This window comes from Bufo bufo, chromosome 2 (assembly GCF_905171765.1).
Source record: "Bufo bufo chromosome 2, aBufBuf1.1, whole genome shotgun sequence".
NCBI lineage: Eukaryota > Metazoa > Chordata > Amphibia > Anura > Bufonidae > Bufo > Bufo bufo.
The window spans coordinates 35,248,927-35,268,258 of NC_053390.1; the positions used below are offsets into that span (position 1 = coordinate 35,248,927).

The 19,332-nt window shown below is 49.5% G+C and overlaps 1 protein-coding gene across 1 annotated transcript in view; it reads left to right on the plus strand.

Annotated features, from left to right (window-relative positions):
• DDX4 (DEAD-box helicase 4) overlaps window positions 1-19,033 on the plus strand; it is a 38,224-nt gene extending 19,191 nt beyond the window's left edge. The window contains exons 12-20 of the mRNA XM_040419599.1: window positions 326-478; window positions 2,529-2,683; window positions 2,933-3,062; window positions 13,800-13,966; window positions 14,290-14,435; window positions 14,524-14,623; window positions 15,342-15,618; window positions 16,197-16,304; window positions 18,730-19,033. Coding sequence (XP_040275533.1) covers window positions 326-478; window positions 2,529-2,683; window positions 2,933-3,062; window positions 13,800-13,966; window positions 14,290-14,435; window positions 14,524-14,623; window positions 15,342-15,618; window positions 16,197-16,304; window positions 18,730-18,825 — 1,332 coding nt within the window. The 3' untranslated portion in view covers window positions 18,826-19,033. The remainder of the gene's footprint in view (window positions 1-325; window positions 479-2,528; window positions 2,684-2,932; window positions 3,063-13,799; window positions 13,967-14,289; window positions 14,436-14,523; window positions 14,624-15,341; window positions 15,619-16,196; window positions 16,305-18,729) is intronic.
• The last annotated feature ends 299 nt before the right edge of the window (window positions 19,034-19,332 follow it).

Genomic DNA, 19,332 nt, shown 5'->3' on the forward strand with positions numbered 1-19,332 from the left:
CCAGGTGTATTGCGGATCCACTTCGGACGTCTGAATGGAGCCTTACAGTAATAATTCACAAAGTTATTACACACAGTCTCGGAGACTTCGCAAAGTAATAACTTAGGCTCATCTGAGCCAATACATTCTTATACTGTACGGAGCTCCCGTGTATGAAGCATCCAAAGTCTATTCGCTCATCCCTGGTTATGGCTAATGTTTCGTACTACATCATTAAATACATAGTAAAGTGGACCAAACGTTGGTGCTGGTGCTGCTTAGCCATATGTGATCTTTTTTTATAAAAAAAATTGACAGTGTTTTCCCTTTTTGCTTTTTTTTTTAGTCGTTTGAAGATGCTGATCTCAGTGAAACTCTAACCAGAAATGTTTATAAGGCGGGTTATGTGAAGCTGACGCCGATACAGAAGCACAGTATTCCTATTGTAATGGCAGGTCGTGACTTAATGGCTTGTGCCCAGACCGGATCTGGAAAAACGGTAAGTCCACAATTGGTTGTATACATGTTGCAGGGCAGGGGGCAGAGAGTTCAGTGTTAAAGGGAACCTGTCACCGGGATTTTGTGTATAGAGCGGAGGACATGGGTTGCTAAGTGGCCGCTAGCACATCCGCAATACCCAGTCCCCATAGCTGTGTGTGCTTTTATTGTGTAAAAAAAAGATTTGATACATATGCAAATTAACCTGAGATGAGTCCTGTACATAGATGAGTCGGGGACAGGACTCATCTCAGGTTAATTTGCATATGTATCAAATCGTTTTTTTTTTTAATGCAAAAATATAAATGATTTATTATACAATAACTTAAATACAATCTAGGCTCAGTGAATATAAAAGTCAATAACATGCAATAACAGTAATATGCAGTACCCAAAATTTGACACTAGATGGCACCAACACAAATACCAGCGTATACACAGTACCTCTCCGACATAAGATGAAATATAACGTCCCTACCACACTTTTTAGATGTAAAAAATCTAAAACGTTAAGATACGAATCCTTGCTCTGCACAAACTGACAAATCTTGGATAGTGGGGTAGCAATAAATTATCAAGCATGGTATTGACTATGGAATGAAATTATTCCAATCAGTGTTACCTCTGAAATCAATAGTTAGGTCTTTTATTAAGTAATATGCATTGTTACTGAATAGTGACAATATTGATGTAGCACTTTTAACAACTATACATCCGCCAACAGCTGTGAGTTTGGGAATATCAGGCTGATTAATTTATATCAATACTACTCAAAATAGTTATACGTTACCGAGAATGCAGATGTGCAGAGACTAAGGGAATTCAGCTCTAAGGTACGAACTGGTCATTAGGATCTTTCTCCTGGGTTTTCTTTGTTTCTCAGTGTGTTCTCTTTTTTCTTTTCTTATTCCGTTGGAACATCTTGGAGTTTTCCAATCATTGTCGGCTAGGCGTGTACATATGATGAGGACTGTGATGTCGTTGTATTACCCACAATGCACTTCTGCTGTTGGTGTAATGTTACTCATTTTCACCTAGGTGACACTATTACCTAAGCTATTAGTATCATTCTATTAAGGGTTAAATAAGTATGACTTTATCTCACATTCTATACACATGACCTCTGGGACCTAAATCAAAGCTAGATGGATTAATTCTGACACTTCTACCAATTAAGCACAGACTTTTAGGCACCCTTTGAATGTTTACCACATTGTTAATTTATGGGACAATAACAATATGATGAGCCTCCTCTGCTACACCAACGGGTGATTGATGGTTACTAAGTCATCTTACTACTTTGTTTCTTCAAAACAATAAAAAAAAATTCTTCTAAAATACCACATCTTTACAAATACTCATTAGCAAACTCCGTATTTAAACTGTTCTCATCATATAATAGGAATATATGCGTTCCTATTGAGAAATATATGACAGATACATAAACGTCCTTAAGAATACGGAACCGTATAAAGATATCAGATTTTCTGCTTCATTAAAAAAAAATACCAAACTAGAGGTAATTAGCACCAGCAGCTTCTAGAGAAGATCCTTATCTACTGTCATAAATCCATAAGGAGACAACAAGGCCTCTTTTCAGACTGGTACATCCATGAGAAGAAATCTTATTAACAGCGTCCTTCCCATGACCCTCTCTCAGCCATCTTTAAAATACATACATATAGCAATATCTTGTAGGTCTAATCAAATCCACTATAATTATGATATTTAGTTAAATGATTTATACACTGATGAAAAAGCACAACAGCACCAGGCAGCTTATTGGCCTAATCATTAGACAGAGCAGTTGCCTCGTCCGCTTCTTTTGTTCTGATTTCTTCTCCAGCCTTCCAATTTTTTTGAAGGTTGGGACGATCTGTCTGCAATTGTTGCACGTTATCCCTTACATTCATGGCATATCGGGATGACCGCTAGCCTCTGTCTTGGCTTTCTAGTGGTTTTAGTCATCAATGCTGCAGATTTTTCTCTATTCTATAGAAGTATTTAAGAAAATGTATTGAATTGCGTGCTGTCGTCTTCCCTTATTACAGGCTGCTTTTCTGTTGCCTATCTTGGCTCATATGATGAAAAGTGGAGTTGCAGCGAGTCAGTTTAAAGATCTTCAGGAACCAGAAGCCATAATTGTTGCTCCTACCAGAGAGCTGATCAATCAGATTTACCTAGATGCTCGGAAATTTGCATACGGGTACGTCTAATGAATGTGATCTCAAATGTGACGACCTCGCTCCACAAGGATGGAGGAGCTTGAGATGACAGTAACTGATTAGCATTTGTGGAGCTTTTGTCTTGTTTCTATTCATATGAAATGGTTTCTGCTGGTTACTGAGTCCTCAGCTTACCGATATGGGATAAGCACAGTGCAGCATATACCGGATAGTGTTGTTCAGTTGACAGCTCGTTGTAAATTTTAATGTAATTTTCCTCCCTAACACAGAACTGTCGTTCGTCCAGTTGTAATCTATGGAGGAACACAAACGTCTCATTCACTGCGCCAGATATTTCAAGGCTGCAACATACTTTGTGCGACACCTGGGAGGTTACTGGACGTTATTAACAAGGAGAAGGTATTTCTTTTAGTCTTAAATTTGGATCAATCAACTGCTCTAGTAAAAATTTGATTTCAGCTTACACATGAATAGTTTCTCCCTTTTAAAGGGATCTTTCAGATTTTAGATATTGATGACTTTTTCTCTGGATATCGTATCATTGGGTTCTTATTAGCAGTTCTGTGTTGCTCCATTGCCAGAAGTATGCAATGGAATCCTGCAGTGCTCTCCCATTGAAGTGAACTGGAGCAGCACTGCAGTGATGAGCACAGTCTGCTACGATGTTGACGGAGCTACACAGAACAGCTGATTGCTGGGGGTAGTTGGACACCTATCGATAAGCTAAAAGTAAAGTCCTTCACTTAAAGGCTGGGACAACCGCTTAGAGACCAGGTGATTTTTCATTTTTCACTCCCAGCCTTTACATAGCCTTATGAGAACTTGTTTTGCAGGACAAGTTGTACTTTCTAATGGCGCCATTTACAGTTGTATACAATGTAATGGGAAGCTGGGGAAAAAAATACCATATGAGGTGGAATTAAAAAATAAATAAAATTCTGCCAGTTTTGTTTTTACGTGTTCACTATACCGTAAAACTGACCTGATACTTTCATTCTCCGGGCCAGTACGTACATAGTTTTCTCGCCCATATTCCTTGGGGGACACAGGAAACCATGGGTATAGCTCTGCTCCCTAGGAGGCGTGACACTAAGTGAAAGCTGTAAGCCCCTCCTCCATCAGCTATACCCTTCAGCCTGGAGAAGAGACTGCCAGTTTTTGCTTAGTGTCCAAGGAGGCAAGACACCCCCTGCTTATGCAGGGTTGTTTTCCTATGATTTTTTATTTTTGCGTTATTTGTTGTTTTTAATTCGGTTTTTTCTACTTACAGGGACAACAGAGGCGCATTAGACCCCTCTGTTTCTCCCGGGGTTGAGTTGCGCCAGTGCCGGTAATTCCGCACTGCCGCCTCCCCCACAGAAGACAAGGTGGACCAGGGCAGCCTCGCTCCCCTGCGTCCCGCCAGCTCAGGGTCGCCCGCACGCCAAGTCCCTCCCCCGGCTTCCTGCCACTGCGGTGCCAGGAGCTGAAGGGGCGACCCCGCTGGATGGATTGAGGGTGAAGACAGCGTATGGTGAGACAGGCTGCTCCAGCCTCCCCTTCCTCCCTCCCACCGCTGCTACAGGCCTCCTGGGCTCCCATGGCCACTGTTACTACATGGCCACTGCTACATCGTGCGCCACCCCTCCCCCCCCCCCCCCCGGGCAGCGATGGGTCAGGCGCGGAGGGGGCCGCTTCCTTGGCGTGAACGGCGCCATTTCAGGCCGGCACTTCATGATCCTTGGGGGTTAAAATCATTTTGCCGCGCGCGCGCGGCTCTGCTTCAGAGCGGCAGAGAGGGGGCGGAGCTTCCTACATGCGCTCCGCTACTTCCGGGTTCATCGCACAGTGCTGCGTGGAATCCTCTCTGCAGTGCGATCCGAAGCCGGTGCTGCTGCCTCTCCTCCACAGCCTCCTCAGTCTGTTCCCCTTACCGCTGCCGCTTGCATCATCCGGGTCTGGTAGGACTTTTAACCCCCTCCGTGCCACAGTACTGTCGCTTGGGTGTTATCCCCGTTTCTTTCCTTGGGGTTTCCCACTTTAAGTGCAACATCTTTGTTCCACCATGTCAGACCCTTCTGCAGCCGCCAAGCCTTGGTACCATGCCTGTACTGCTTGTAGGGAACCCTTTCCCCGGGGGCAGTCTGATCCGCACTGTACTGCATGCCGGGCTCCACCGCAGCCTCAGTCGCCCGCTGTGTCGCTCCCTGCTGCCTCTGACCCGCCTGACTGGGCTAGATCCCTGTCCCAGGCCGTGGAAAGCCTCACTCATGTCGTGGGCCGCCTAATAGACAGGCCGCCTACCCCGCAGGACGCCACTCTTACTGTCGCGCCCTCCGGGTCCACCGCTTCTGCCGCTGCAGCGGGTTCACTCTCTTTTAGTGACCCCCCCCGAGCTAGGCACTCTCAGAAGCGTATTAGAGTAGAGCGAGCCTCCTCCTCGGATGCCTCCCTCTCCCCGCCACGCGTGCGCACCCAGACGAGCCTCTCCTCTCCAAAGGATTCGCTCTCTGAAGGTGAATTGGCGGTTTCAGATTTGGAAATGGACTCGGCCCTGCCGTCCAAGCTAGCCTCAGCGATGGGTCAACTCATCTCTGATATTCGTGACACCTTTAAGGTGCAGGATGATCCCCCTAGCTCGGACGCAGCTAGCGTCTCATTTATCAGACCCAGGCAGGTCTCAAAAGTCTTTCCAATCCACTCTGATTTCTCCTCTGTGGTGTCTAAGGCTTGGGCTCGCCCGGACGCCCGTTTTGTCAACCCCAAGAAGCTGGACATTTGCTATCCTTTTCCAGCAGATGTCGTGGCCACATGGTCTTCCCCACCCAAGGTGGACCCCCCTGTGGCCCGGCTGTCAAAGAACACGGCCATCCCTGTTCCCGACGGGTCCTCTCTTCAGTCAGCGGAGGACCGTCGCATGGAGACCCTTTCTAAGGGCATTTTTGCTGCCTCCGGTTCTGCTCTCAGACCGGTTTTTGCCTCTGCTTGGGCAGGGAAAGCAATTTCTGCTTGGGGTGCGCAGCTGGAACAGGAGTTGGACTCGGACGTCCCTATCCAGGACCTGCGTTCCTTGGCCCAGCTTATTGTTCGGGCCGGGAATTTTGTTTGTGAGGCCTCCCTTGATGCGGGAGCCCTTGTTGCACGCTCCTCCGCCCTGGCAGTTTCCGTCAGGAGGGAGCTCTGGCTGAAGGTTTGGAAAGCGGACGCTGCCTCCAAACGTTCCTTGGCGGGGCTACCGTTTGCGGGTTCCCGCCTTTTCGGGGTCCGCCTAGACGAACTTATTTCGGAGGCCACGGGTGGTAAAAGCACCCATCTTCCTCAACCCCAAGCCAGGGGCGCCCCCCGCGGACGCCCTGGTGCGTCTCGTTTTCGGTCCTCCCGCAGGGCCTCTGGGGCTCCCACCACAGCTGCCGCTTCGGCTCCTCCCCAGGACAAACATAGGAAGCCGTTTTTTCGGGCGCAGCCCTCCTGGCGCAAGCCGCAGGCTGCCCGCACACCCGCAGCAAAGCAATCCTCTGCCTGAAGGCGCGCCCCCACCCATCCTTTTCAGGGACGTCTGGTTGGCTCACGTCTCCGACGCCTGGGCCCTCGAAATTGTGTGCTCCGGATACAAAATCGAATTTGCATCCTTCCCTCCAGATCGGTTCTTTCGCTCCCGCCCGCCACGGGACCCGAAACGCGCGGTTGCATTCTCCGCGGCCGTTCAAGCCTTACTGGACAGGGGGGTGATTACCCCCGTTCCTCTAGAGGAAAGGTTCCAAGGGTTCTACTCGAACCTCTTTGTAGTTCCCAAGAAGGGAGGTTCCATGCGGCCCATTTTGGACCTCAAAAAGCTCAACCGTTTTCTCCTCCTTCGACGGTTTCGGATGGAGTCCCTCCGTTCCGCGGTGGCTTCCCTGGAGCAGGGAGATTTCATGTCTTCCATCGATATACAGGATGCCTACCTCCATGTTCCGGTAGCCCGGTGTCACCATCGCTTCCTCCGATTCGCCGTGGGGGACCTCCACTTCCAGTTTGTCGCCCTTCCCTTTGGGCTGGCAACAGCCCCCCGGGTGTTCACCAAGGTCCTGGCCCCGGTTTTGGCCTTACTCCGTTCCAGGGGTGTTTTTCTGCTACCGTACTTGGACGATATCCTCATCAAGGCTCCGTCCCTTTCTCAAGCGGTTGCCAGCGTGGATCTCACTCTAGAGACTCTGACGAGGTTCGGTTGGGTCATCAACTTCCCCAAGTCCTCCCTTCCCCCCTCCAGACAACTGGTCTTCCTGGGAATGCTTTTAGACACGGGAGCGGCGGAAGTACGTCTTCCCTCGGAAAAACGTCTGATCCTCCGTGGGGCGGTTCGGGGTCTCCTTCTCCACCGTCGACCGTCCTTCCGCTTCTGCATGCGGGTCTTGGGGCAGATGGTTGCCTGCTTCGAGGCGATCCCGTTTGCGCAGTTTCACTCCCGCCCTCTCCAACGGGCGATCCTCTCCTCCTGGGACAAATCGCCGCAGTCTCTGGATCATCCCTTCCATCTATCGCCTCCGGTGAGGTCATCTCTCCGCTGGTGGTTACAGTCCCCTCTTCTGGGCAGGTCTTTTCTGCCACTCAACTGGTTGGTGGTTACAACCGATGCCAGTCTCTTGGGCTGGGGAGGCGTGTTTCCTCCCCGATCCGTCCAGGGCATTTGGTCTCCGTTGGAGTCCAAACTCTCGATCAATGTCCTGGAGCTGAGAGCGGCCCTTTTGTCTCTACGACACTGGACTCATCTGTTGAAGGGTCATCCAGTTCGTGTACAATCGGACAACGCCACGGCTGTGGCGTACATAAACCACCAGGGGGGCACTCGCAGCGCTGCTGCAATGAGGGAGGTCTCCAGCATTCTCCGTTGGGCGGAAGCCCACGTCCCGGCCCTATCGGCAATTTTTATTCCGGGGGTGGACAATTGGGCGGCGGACTTCCTCAGTCGCACCACTGTCGACCCCGGCGAGTGGTCTCTTCACCCGGAGGTATTCGAGGCCATTTGCCTTCGTTGGGGCATACCGGACGTGGACCTCATGGCCTCCAAGTTCAATCACAAGGTTCCCGCCTATCTGTCCAGGGCCAGGGATCCGGGAGCTTGCGGAGCCGACGCCCTCGTTCTTCCTTGGCGAGGCTTCGCGCGTCCATACATATTCCCTCCCATCCCACTCCTGCCCAAGGTCCTTCGGAAGATCGCGGCGGAAGGCGTCTCGGTAATTCTGGTCGCTCCGGACTGGCCCCGCCGGTCTTGGTATGCCGACCTCATGCTGCTCCTGGCAGACGCGCCCTGGCCGCTGCCCGCCAGGGAAGATCTTCTCTCTCAGGGACCGATCTTCCACCCGCGTTTAAGGTCCCTACGTTTGACGGCGTGGTTGTTGAGACCACCGTCCTGACACGTAGGGGGTTTTCTGCGGACGTCGTCCGCACCATGATCCGCGCCCGTAAGCCGTCCTCTTCTAGGATCTATTATAGGACCTGGAGGACCTATTTGGGGTTCTGTGCCGATCTGGGGATTCCTCCGCTCCGCTTTTCTCTCCCCACCGTTTTGTCCTTCCTGCAGAGCGGACTTGCCCAAGGTCTGGGTCTTAGTTCTTTGAAGGGTCAGGTGTCTGCGCTGTCCATTTTGTTTCAGCGCCCACTGGCCCCCCTTGGTCCTGTCAAGACCTTCCTTCAGGGCGTGGCTCACGCGGCTCCCCCGTACCGGCCTCCGGTACCGCCCTGGGACCTGAACCTGGTTCTCTCAGCGCTCCAGGCTTCTCCTTTCGAGCCTCTGCGGACGGTTTCCTTGCGACTTCTGTCCTGCAAGGTTATTTTCCTTGTAGCCGTCACCTCTCTTCGGAGGGTGTCCGAATTGGCTGCACTCTCCTGTCTGGAACCTTTCCTAGTGTTCCACCAGGACAAGGTAGTTCTTCGTCCGGTCCCTTCCTTCCTTCCTAAGGTGGTCTCCGCCTTTCATCTGAACGAGGACATCGTTCTCCCCTCTTTGTGTCCTTCCCCTTCCCACCCTAGGGAGAGGGAACTTCATCGCCTGGACGTTGTCAGGGCGCTCAAGGTTTACCTGGAGGTAACCAGCTCTTTCAGGCGTACTGACTCGCTCTTTGTGGTTCCGGAGGGGTCGCGCAGAGGGTTGGCGGCATCCAAGGTTGCTATCGCCCGTTTTGTCAAGATGGCTGTTACTGAGGCTTATCTCGCCAAGGGCAAGGTTCCGCCCCTCGGTGTTACCGCTCATTCCACTAGAGCGGTCGGGGCTTCCTGGGCTCAGAGAAATCGGGCTTCTACGGAGCAGATTTGCAAGGCGGCCACTTGGTCCTCCTTGCACACCTTCACCAAGTTCTACAGGGTGCATACTCATGCGTCGGCTGACGCTGCTTTAGGCCGTCTGGTGTTGCAGGCGGCAGTTGATTGATGCCTCCGGTGTTGGTCTAGTTTGTTCTGGTCCCTCCCTTCTGGGACTGCTCTGGAACGTCCCATGGTTTCCTGTGTCCCCCAAGGAATATGGGCGAGAAAAGGAGACTTTTGTATTACTTACCAGTAAAGTCTCTTTCTCGCTCTTCCTTGGGGGACACAGCACCCGCCCTTCATTTGGGTTTACAGTTGTGGTTCCGGCTTGGTTGCCCCCGTTGGGGCTTGACGGTTCTTTTTTCCGGTTGGTGGTTATCTTTCACTACTTGGACACGCAACTGGCAGTCTCTTCTCCAGGCTGAAGGGTATAGCTGATGGAGGAGGGGCTTACAGCTTTCACTTAGTGTCACGCCTCCTAGGGAGCAGAGCTATACCCATGGTTTCCTGTGTCCCCCAAGGAAGAGCGAGAAAGAGACTTTACTGGTAAGTAATACAAAAGTCTCCTTTTTCTTGTGTTCCAATACTGGAAAAAAATATTTTGAAGAAATTTTCTTTGCTTTACCATATTCTGATAAAGATAACGTTATCTTTATGAGCTATGGAGCTGTGTAAGGGCTAATTTTTTGTGGGGTAGTCTGTACTTGATACCATTTTGGGGTGTGCGACTTTGATCACTTTTTAGAATTTTTTTTTTGTGTGAGAAGTAACAAAACAAACTGAGTTTTGCCTTTTTTCCCTGTTTTGCCATATGGAATAAATATTTCTCGCACATTCCATTGGGGGACACAGACCATGGGTATAGCCTAGGTCATTAATAGGAGGAGACACTATGCAAATAGAAAAAGAAAGCTCCTCCTCCCTAGGCTATACCCCCATGTTCCACAGGGAGGACCCCAGTTCTTGCTTAGTGTCTGAGGATGACATTCTTTCTACTCCCGTTAATCTTTTTGCTGTGGACACAGGGTCGCAATTCTGCATCCCTGGTCTCTTGGTGGAGCAAGCGCCAGGGTCGAATTGACGTCCCCGGCTACCTCCCACCCTCCCCAGAAGTTAAGTGGAACCGGGCTCGATCTGCAGCTCTGGCGGCCTACCATAATCGGGGGCACCTTCCTGCCCTCCTCCAGATCACTGCCACTCCTTGTGCCAGCTGACTGAGGGGTGACCTCCGCTGGTGTGGATTTGAGGGCGAAGACTACAGGACGCAGATAAGTACATTGCCTCCCCTGACGTCCTCCATCCCGGTGTGACGCTAAGGCCGCTTGGTGGGGGGGTTTGAGAGGGCAGAGGATACCTGTCTATGGCATCGCTACATTAGCGGCTACTTCCCGGCTTCCCTTGGCGGTGTCTAGGGGGCGGTCCCTCCTACCCTTCCAGCAGCCGCATCTTCTTATTTTCATATTTCCCGCACGCGCGTGGGTTTCGCGCCTCCTGACGCGATTTGTGGGCGACGCTCTGTCTTCTGATACTTCCGGCTCAGCGCTCTCGGCTGCTCCGGCTCCACTCTGTTCCAGTTGCGTGCTGCAGGAACGGTAGGAGACACTGGCCCCTTCCATTGCAGGATTACCGCCATCATGCCAAAACCTGGGGCCTCACAAAAATCCAAGTCAGCCCCTATGGGGCTATGTAAGGTTTGCTGCTTACCACTTTCGGTTTCTGGATCCTGTGACTCTTGCCTTGCCTCTGGACAGGATCATCCTCTCCTCCCCCCTCTCACTCAGCCCAGTCCTCCCTCCGCCCTGTCTGAGCCCGTGGAACCTGCTTGGGCCTCTGCCATTTCTAGGGCGGTCGCTGACTTAGCCCAAGTCTCTCGGGCCGCCATGGCCTTCATGGAGCGCATGGCGTCTACAGATCCTGCGGCTAACACCATAGTGGTTCCCACAGAGGACACTCAACCACAAGAGGCAGCGTACACAGCAGCATCCTTCCTCGGATGATTCTGCTTCCCCTCCTCGTCTGGAGGCCCGTTCAGACGCTTCCCCTCCTCGCAGAGAACATAGATCGGAAGGGGAAAGATCCAGTTCTGACGAGGACACAGAGCTGGAGCCCTCGCCCAAACTGTCCACTATGGTGTCGGCGGTCCGGGATACGTTTGATATCCAGGGGGAATCTCCTTCTGCTGGTAGCCAGGAATTCCCTCTTTTCCACTCGAGGAAACCTCAAACGGTGGTATTCCCCATATATGGCGAGTTCGACAAGGTCCTCTCTAAGGCCTGGGACCGCCCGAATCACCGGTTTTCTACCACGAAACGTATGGATACTTTTTTTATCCATTCTTCTCCTCCTAAGGTTGACCTGCCGGTGGCCAGATTGGCTAAGAATACGGCCATTCCTGTCTTGGACGGTTCGTCCCTACGGGATGCAGTGGACAGGCGTTTGGATTCTCTGTCCAAAGCCATCTTCACTCTGGCAGGCACTGGCCTGCGTCCCGCTTTCGCCTCGGCCTGGGTATCCAGAGCGCTTTCCGTATGGTTGTAGCTCCACCATCAGGACCTGGCGGAGCAGGATGCCTCTGCGGACACCTTAAATTTTGTCCTCCAGATGTCTCAAGCGACGAAGCTTCCTTTGATGTTGGCATTCTTTTTGCGCGTATCTCGGCCCTTTCGGTCACACAGCGTAGAGAAGTCTGGTTGAAGGTTTGGGACGCTGACGCTTCCTCTAAACGTTCCCTCACTAACCTCCCCTTTTCAGGTTCCAGGCTTTTTGGTGCCAAGCTGGACGAGATCATCTCGGAAGCGACGGGGGGGCAAGAGTACCAACCTGCCCCAATCTAGATCCAAGCGCACCTTTGGAGGTCGGTCCTCCGGTTCAAGGAACCAGTCCTTTCGTCGCTTCTCCTCTTCCAGATCTGCGGCGGCCCCCTTCCAGGGTGGCTCTCAAGACTCCCGTAAGAAACCTGCCTTTAAGCCCCAGCCTTCCTTGCGCCCGCGGCCACAATCAGCCCGCCCTGCTGCTCCCAAGCAGACTCCGCCTGAAGGGGCGCCCCCACCTCTTACGGTGGGGGGCCGATTGCTCTCCTTTCAACAGGTCTGGAGAGATCATATCCAGGACGCCTGGGCCCTGGAAATTGTGACATCTGGTTACAAAATAGAATTCGCTTCCAGGCCTCCGGAGCGTTTCTTCTCTTCTCGGGCCTCGGATCTTTTGCAAGCGGTCTCTTCCGTTCCGCAGAATCTCACCACAGGTTTCTGCGCTTCGCTGTTGGGCAGCATTACCAGTTTGTCGCCCTGCCTTCTGGGCTGGCTACCGCCACTCGGGTATTTACGAAGATCTTGGCGCTTCTCCGTACCAGGGGCATATCTCTGTTGCCCTACCTGGACGACATACTGATAAAGGCTTCCTCCCTTTCCCAGGCCAGGGACAGCGTCCGGATCACGGTTCAGACTCTGGAGCAGTTCGGCTGGCTGATCAATGTCCAGAAGTCATCTCTTCTCCCTTAGAGGTTGACCTTCCTAGGGATAGTTCTGGACACCACGGCAGCTCGGGTATTCCTTCCGAGTTCTAAGTCCTCTCGAATTCAGAAATCTGTATCTCTCCTACTGCGCTCCCGACGACTCTCCATCCGGGAGTGCACGAGGGTTCTGGGGCTGATGGTGGCCTCCTTCAAGGCCGTCCCCTTTGCCCAGTTTCACACTCTGACTCTACAGCGGGCGAGTCTGTCCTTTTTGGGACAGGACGTCGCATGGTTTGGCATCTGGAGTCCGTCTGCCTCCTCGGGTTCGGGCGGACCTCTTGTGGTGGCTGTCCCCCCAAAACTTGATCTCAGGGGGAGGTCCTTTCTTCCGATCTCCTGGACAGTCGTCACCACCGACGCCAGCCTCCTGGGTTGGGGTGGTGTTCTACAGACCCGGACAGTGCAGGGGCTTTGGTCGGCGGAGGAGGCCCGCCTTCTGATCAATGTGCTGGAGCTCAGAGTAATTTTCCTCTCCCTTTCTCACTGGACTCCTGGCAGGTCTCCCGGTAAGGGTCGAGTCGGACAATGCCACCGCCGTGGCTTACGTCAACCACCAGGGCGGGACCCGCAGCCGGTCGGTGATGCAGGAGGCGGAGAGGATCCTCCAGTGGGCGGAGACTCCTGTTCCAGTACTGTTGGCAGTGTACATCCCGGGGATCGACAATTCGAAGGCGGATTTTCTCAGCCGCAACACGGTGGATCCAGGAGAGTGGTCCTTAAATCCGGAAGTTTTCGAGGACATCTTTTGCAGGTGGGGCCGCCTGGATGTCGACCTGATGGCGTCCAGGCTCAACAACAAGGTTCCCACATTTCTGGCCCGTGCTCGCAACCCGGAGGCGTACGGGGTGGACGCGCTGGTGTCTCCGTGGCGAGGCTTCCCTCTCCTTTGTCTTTCCACCTCTGCCACCGAAGGTCCTTCGCAAGATCACGTTGGAAGGGATTCTCCTTCTCCTACTGCTTTTGCACGCACTGGGGTCCTCCCGGTGGAACATGGGGGTATAGCCCAGGGAGGAGGAGCTTTCTTTTTCTATTTGCATAGTGTCTCCTCCTAGTAATGACCTAGGCTATACCCATGGTCTGTGTCCCCCAATGGAAAAGACGAGAAAAAGATTTTACAGGTGAGTTTCACAAAAAAATCTCCTTTTTAATAGTACAGGCGTTTTTCCACAAGGCAGTTCCCTTGATGTGATATTTTTTAATTTGTTGTATGTATTTTATTTTGGGGAAAAGCGATTTGTATTTATTTTTTTTACTTTTTTAAAAGTTCCCATAGGGAACTATAGCAAGCAATCAAGATCTGTGGAAACTCTGTAAATCTTGGATGATGCTTTTTTCCCCACATCTAATTCTGATTTAACATTTAGATTGGGTTGAGCCAAGTGAAATACCTTGTTCTCGATGAAGCTGATCGTATGCTGGACATGGGTTTTATGGAAGATGTAAAAAAATTGTTGTCAAGTCAAGGAATGCCAAGAAGAGAAGAAAGGCAAACCTTAATGTTCAGTGCCACGTTCCCTACAGCCATACAAAAGTAAGAGCTGCTTTTTAGGCTGTGTTCATATCAGCATTGGAGGCTCTTGGCGGGGATGTTCTATAATAAAATGCTGGGCTCCCTGAGAGGAAACAGACAGACTCCATTGTAGTCGGGTGTGTCATTCGTGTTTGTCAGATGACTGATTCGACTATTTCTGTTCTGCTCCTTTTGATGACACAGAACAGAAACGTTTGCATACGTGAACAAAGCCTTACCATGTAATGCGCTGCTGAAGTTTAGTGTTTATCCTGTTCTAGTTCTATTATTTGATTTGCAAAATCCTGATTTATGAAATCTTCCCCCCTCCTTGTTTGCTGCAGTCTTGCTAGAGAGATTTTGAAGCCAGATTATCTGTTTGTGGTTGTCGGACAAGTTGGTGGCGCGTGCAGTGATGTCGAACAGCAGATAATTGAAGTGGAAGAGTATGGAAAGAGGGGTAAACTGCTGGAACTTCTACAACACATAGGTAATAATCCTAACCGGTATTACATGTATGTTCCACTGCTCTGCTGAGTCTCCCCACCCTTTATTAACATTTGTGCTGATCTCTGTAGGCCATGAGCGCACAATGGTTTTTGTGAAAACCAAAAAGAAGGCGGATTTCCTTGCAACATTTCTTTGTCAAGAAAAAATCCCCTGCACAAGCATTCATGGGTAAGTGTGTGGACGTGTTTTTCAGTGATTTGTTAAAACAGGGGTTTTTACTGGTTTCCAGATTTTGATTAAAATCGTTCATTCTTTTAAAGTTTTGTATTAAGAGTTTGACAAAGAATCACAACTCCTCCCCTCTCCTTTGGATAGTTGTGTTCTCTGTAACCAGCATGAAGGAACGGTGGAAGTCCTTCTTTCATATATCCATTCCCTCTTTAGTCTTTTCTTGTCTTTGGCTCGACCTGCATTACAACTGGCATGTGATTACAGTGTAAAGGAGTTTTCTAGGTTTGTCCCATGTATTTTATGGTCTACATTTTAGGTCCATCCTAGGCTACTTTCATATATGCAGCACGAATATCCGGCCCCCTGATCTGGCAGAGAATGCCGTGCAGAGGTTTGTGTCCGGCCAGATCTCCGCCAGACCCCATTCTACTTAATAGGGCCAGCAGGCGTTCCGTTTGCATCTGTCAGTGCCGGATAATTCCGGAACAGCCTGCTGGAATACATGTTGCAGATGTGAAAGTAGCCTAAGCAAAGCCTGCAGCGGATGATGGTGTGATGTGTAACTTTTGTGTAAAAAGAAAAAACATTTTCATACAGAAAAGGTTGCGTGCCTCCAGATAAAACAATGGTGGTTTTTAGTGTCCACATTGATGTGTTCACCCTTTGATAGCACAAAGTATGAAATATGACTTTTCTATTTTATTACTTTTTTTAGGGACAGAGAGCAAAGAGAGCGGGAGAAAGCTCTGGGCGACTTCCGCACTGGACAGTGTCCTGTGATTGTTGCCACGTCTGTTGCTGCCAGAGGATTAGATATCGAGAACGTCCTTCATGTGATAAATTTTGACATCCCCGGCGATGTTGACGAATATGTTCACAGGATCGGCCGAACCGGACGCTGCGGCAACATTGGAAAAGCCATTTCTTTTTTTAATAGGATTGGTGATGACGAGCAAAAAATTGTCCGTGGACTAGTGAAAGTTTTAACCGATGTAAGTGTGGTGTTAATCAGTCGTGCTGTATGTGATTCAATCAGTGGTTTGGAGTAAGGTGGCTTAACAGCAGTGTGTTAAAGGGGTTATCCAAGACTATAAAAAGTTCCCCCATATGCCGGTCTCCTCACATTGAATATAGCCGCTCCTGGTCCCCGCACCGCCGCTGCTGCTTCTCCCCATGCACTGAAATGTATGACTCTAAGGAGTTGGCTCCAGACATAGTGGGGGCACCAGGTCTCTAACCTCCGCTAAAGATCATAAACCGTTCACACCTCTCATCTGTAAGGAGTCTTCTCAAGCTCTTTGATATTCTATTGTTTTTCAGATGCCCATTCCTTACACCAGGTCTCAGCTCTTTTGTACATGTCTGAAACCTTCACTAAAGGTCTCAGATCTGTAAGACTGATTGTTTCTGTTAATGAGGGCAATAAACCAGTTTTGCAGCAGCTGACGCTTTACAGCTTATGTATGAGATTTACAGTAAATGTACATTATTGCATAGAACAGCATTTTCATTTTTGATCTTGGAACATGTATACAGTTTTTCCCAATCCTGTGTTTTTCTTCCCTCATAGGCTCACCAGGAGGTACCTGCTTGGCTTGAAGAGATGGCGTTCAGTGCCCATGGCATGCCAACCTTTAGTTCACATCCAAACAAATTTGCTTCATTGGATAGCAGGAAGGCAAGTTTTGTATTCTGGATAATGGACAAGACTGTGTATAGATGTGGAGTAGTTGCTCATGGCAATAAATCTGTCATCTATTTTTTCAGAGGCCCTTCAAGAAGTTGTTTATCTTCTTGGGGTCTTCTGGCAGACAGCGTCTCATGATGGGATCTGTGGAAGGAAGCATACTTACCTTCTCCTGGATCCCGGTTCCTTTGATCCCCTGCCATAGCACTCAAGTCCCCTGCTGTCAGCATCTAGTTTGCAGCGGGTGCACCCAATGACTGGCCACAGCGGTGACTTGCTCCCCTTGCATCACATCAACTGCTCACATGCCACAAGGGGGCAGGTCACCGCGGTGGCCGGTCACTAGCTGCAACGGTGTCAAACCAGAGGTTGATGGCGAAGGAACCAGGACCAAGATGCAGCTAAGTATGCCTCACTCCACAGGTTCTGCATTGAGGGTTGGTCTGACAAAATGCATTCAGTAGATGAACACCCCTTTAGGGCCCCTTTTACTTGAGCTAGTTCAGCAGGCAATTATTGGGAACAAACTGTTGCTAATTATTGTCAGACGAGGAGAGAGCTGCATTTACCTGCGGCAGTCTCCCGAATGGTGTGATTACTGCGATCTTTTGTCCCCATGCAGTTTCAAAGTTTCTAGGCAGCGGACAGCTTTTTGCACATGACTATCTCCTTCCCAGGAACGGTAGTTTGTGTCCACATTGATGTGTTCACCCTGTGATCAAACGTTTCTTCATTGGGGTGATCGTCAGCATCTTTGTGCGAGGCTATGAATGATCCACCCGATACTTGTCCGGTCATCAGACCGTGTAGAGTCCTTTAGGAACAGGAAAGCTGTAACCTGATGCGTTGCTGTGGGCAGCTGTGCCAATTTTCCTTTGCCTCAGTTTTCACACATAGGAAACAGTGTTGTCCATGGAAGTCAGGGTTTACCCTCTTTCACACGAGCGTCTCGGATTTGCTCTGTATGCGTCCCAGGTGCATTGCGGGAAACCCGCGTGAGTAGGCCCACAATTGCAGTCAGTTTTGTCTGCGATTGCATTTCGATGTTCCGTTTTTTCCATGCAGGGGCAATGCGTTTTGCACGCGCGTGAGAAAAAAACTGAATGTGGTACCCTAACCTGGACTTCTTCACTAAAGTTTGGGTTAGGTGTTCTATAAATTTTATTATTTTTCCTTATATCATGGTTATAAAGGAAAATAGCATTCTGAATACAGAATGCTTACTAAAATGTTAGTGATGCTGAAAATCACAGCCCCATTGAAGTGAATTGGTCCGGATTCAGTGCGGGTGCAATGCGTTCACCTCAGGCATTGTACCTGCGCGGAATTCTCGCCCGTGTGAAAGGGGCCTTAGAGGTAACGGTGCATATTACGTGTTAATTTGCCACATTTTTGTGCAGTGTAAGGCCGCATTCATCCATGCTGCAAAAGATGGGGCATGGTGTCGTATCTTGCTGCATTTTACAGACCACAGAGCCATTGAAGTCAGTGCGGAGTGCACATGGCCGGTGCCCATGTTTTGTGGATCCAGGGTTTTGCAGTCTGCAAAATGAGCACGGCAGTACCACAGTCATGTGAATGCGGCCTAATAAAGTGTGAAATTACATTTTTAAACATCTCATCTGCAGATTTTCCAGATGTCAAAATCCGTTCTTTGTGTTGATTTTCATGGTTGATAACTTTGCAATGTAAAGGTGAAATCTGGGGCAAATCCTAATAGAATCTGCATGTTAGATATGTATATTGATACAGATTCATTGTCCGAATCCTACATGTGTGCAGGTAGCCTTAAACAGGACCTCTCACCTCCCCTGACATGTCAGTTTTAGTAACTACTTGCATTCCCTATGCAATAACAATTCTGGAGCTTTTGTGCTTAAGACTCTGTTGTGCTAATCCTGTATTATTCCTCCCAGAAGTTTACAAATATATTGCCAGCGGTCTGCAGTAAAGGTACTGCTGGCGGTTACCAGTAGCGGGTGTATCTGACTGTCTAATCAGTGCTACTGGTGTCAGACACTGCAGGGACACACTCCCAAATGGTAACACCAATGTATACCTTTACTGCAAGCTGCTATCAGTTTATTTGTAAACTTCTAGTAGAAATAACAGAGGAATAGCACAACATGGGAATAAGAATAGATGCTCCAGAATGGATATTGTATGGGGAATTCGTGAAGTTACTAAAACTGACCTGTCAGGAGAGGTGAGGATAAGGTTTTTTCCTCATGTTGCATTTTTTTGCGGCAATTTCCTGAAATCTGTAACATGTGAATAAACCCTAAAATGATCGTCTGGTTGGCCAAGAACTTTCCTCAGAGCGGTTTCATGAATGTCCTGGTCTGTCTGAGTTGTATTATGCTCTCCTGTGCTGAGCACATAGTGAAATGTCTACTCTTCATCTGCTCTGCTGCAGAGAGGCGACTTCCAGGAGGAAAACGGTTACAGCAATCCTGGCATTTCACAACCTGCAGCGCGGGCGGCAGCGGAGGAGGAGGAAGACTGGGGCTAGTCAGACGTGGTTAAGCAGATGAGACGTCCTTACAGATTCAGTTTTTCATGAAACAATATGTTGTATGTTTGTAAAAATAAGAATTTTGTTTATCGCACTCCAGTATTTAAGGTAGTAATTTGCCGTTAGGAAATTTACGTATTTTGGTTCATTGTAAATGGCTGCTCTGAAAACTTTAGAGCAGAAAATTAAAGTTTTCTTTACTTTGTGTGCGTGTTTTTTTTAAATTCAATCAAAAAGGATAGAACGAGGCGGCACTGCCTAAACTTCAGACTTTCAAATATACAGGCAATCATGTGGTCTGTGCTAACCATCCATGTGGTGCTCTGCCTGTAATATATTCTCAGTAATTCTCAAATATAGAGTATATAAGTAAGGCGGCACTCGCCATTTGTCGTATAAAAATCCTTTATTTGCCTTCCTCTGGTTCAACTTGCAGGATGACAGGCCGAACTGGATGGACAAATGTCTTTTTTTGGCCTTATATACTATGTTACTACACGTGTG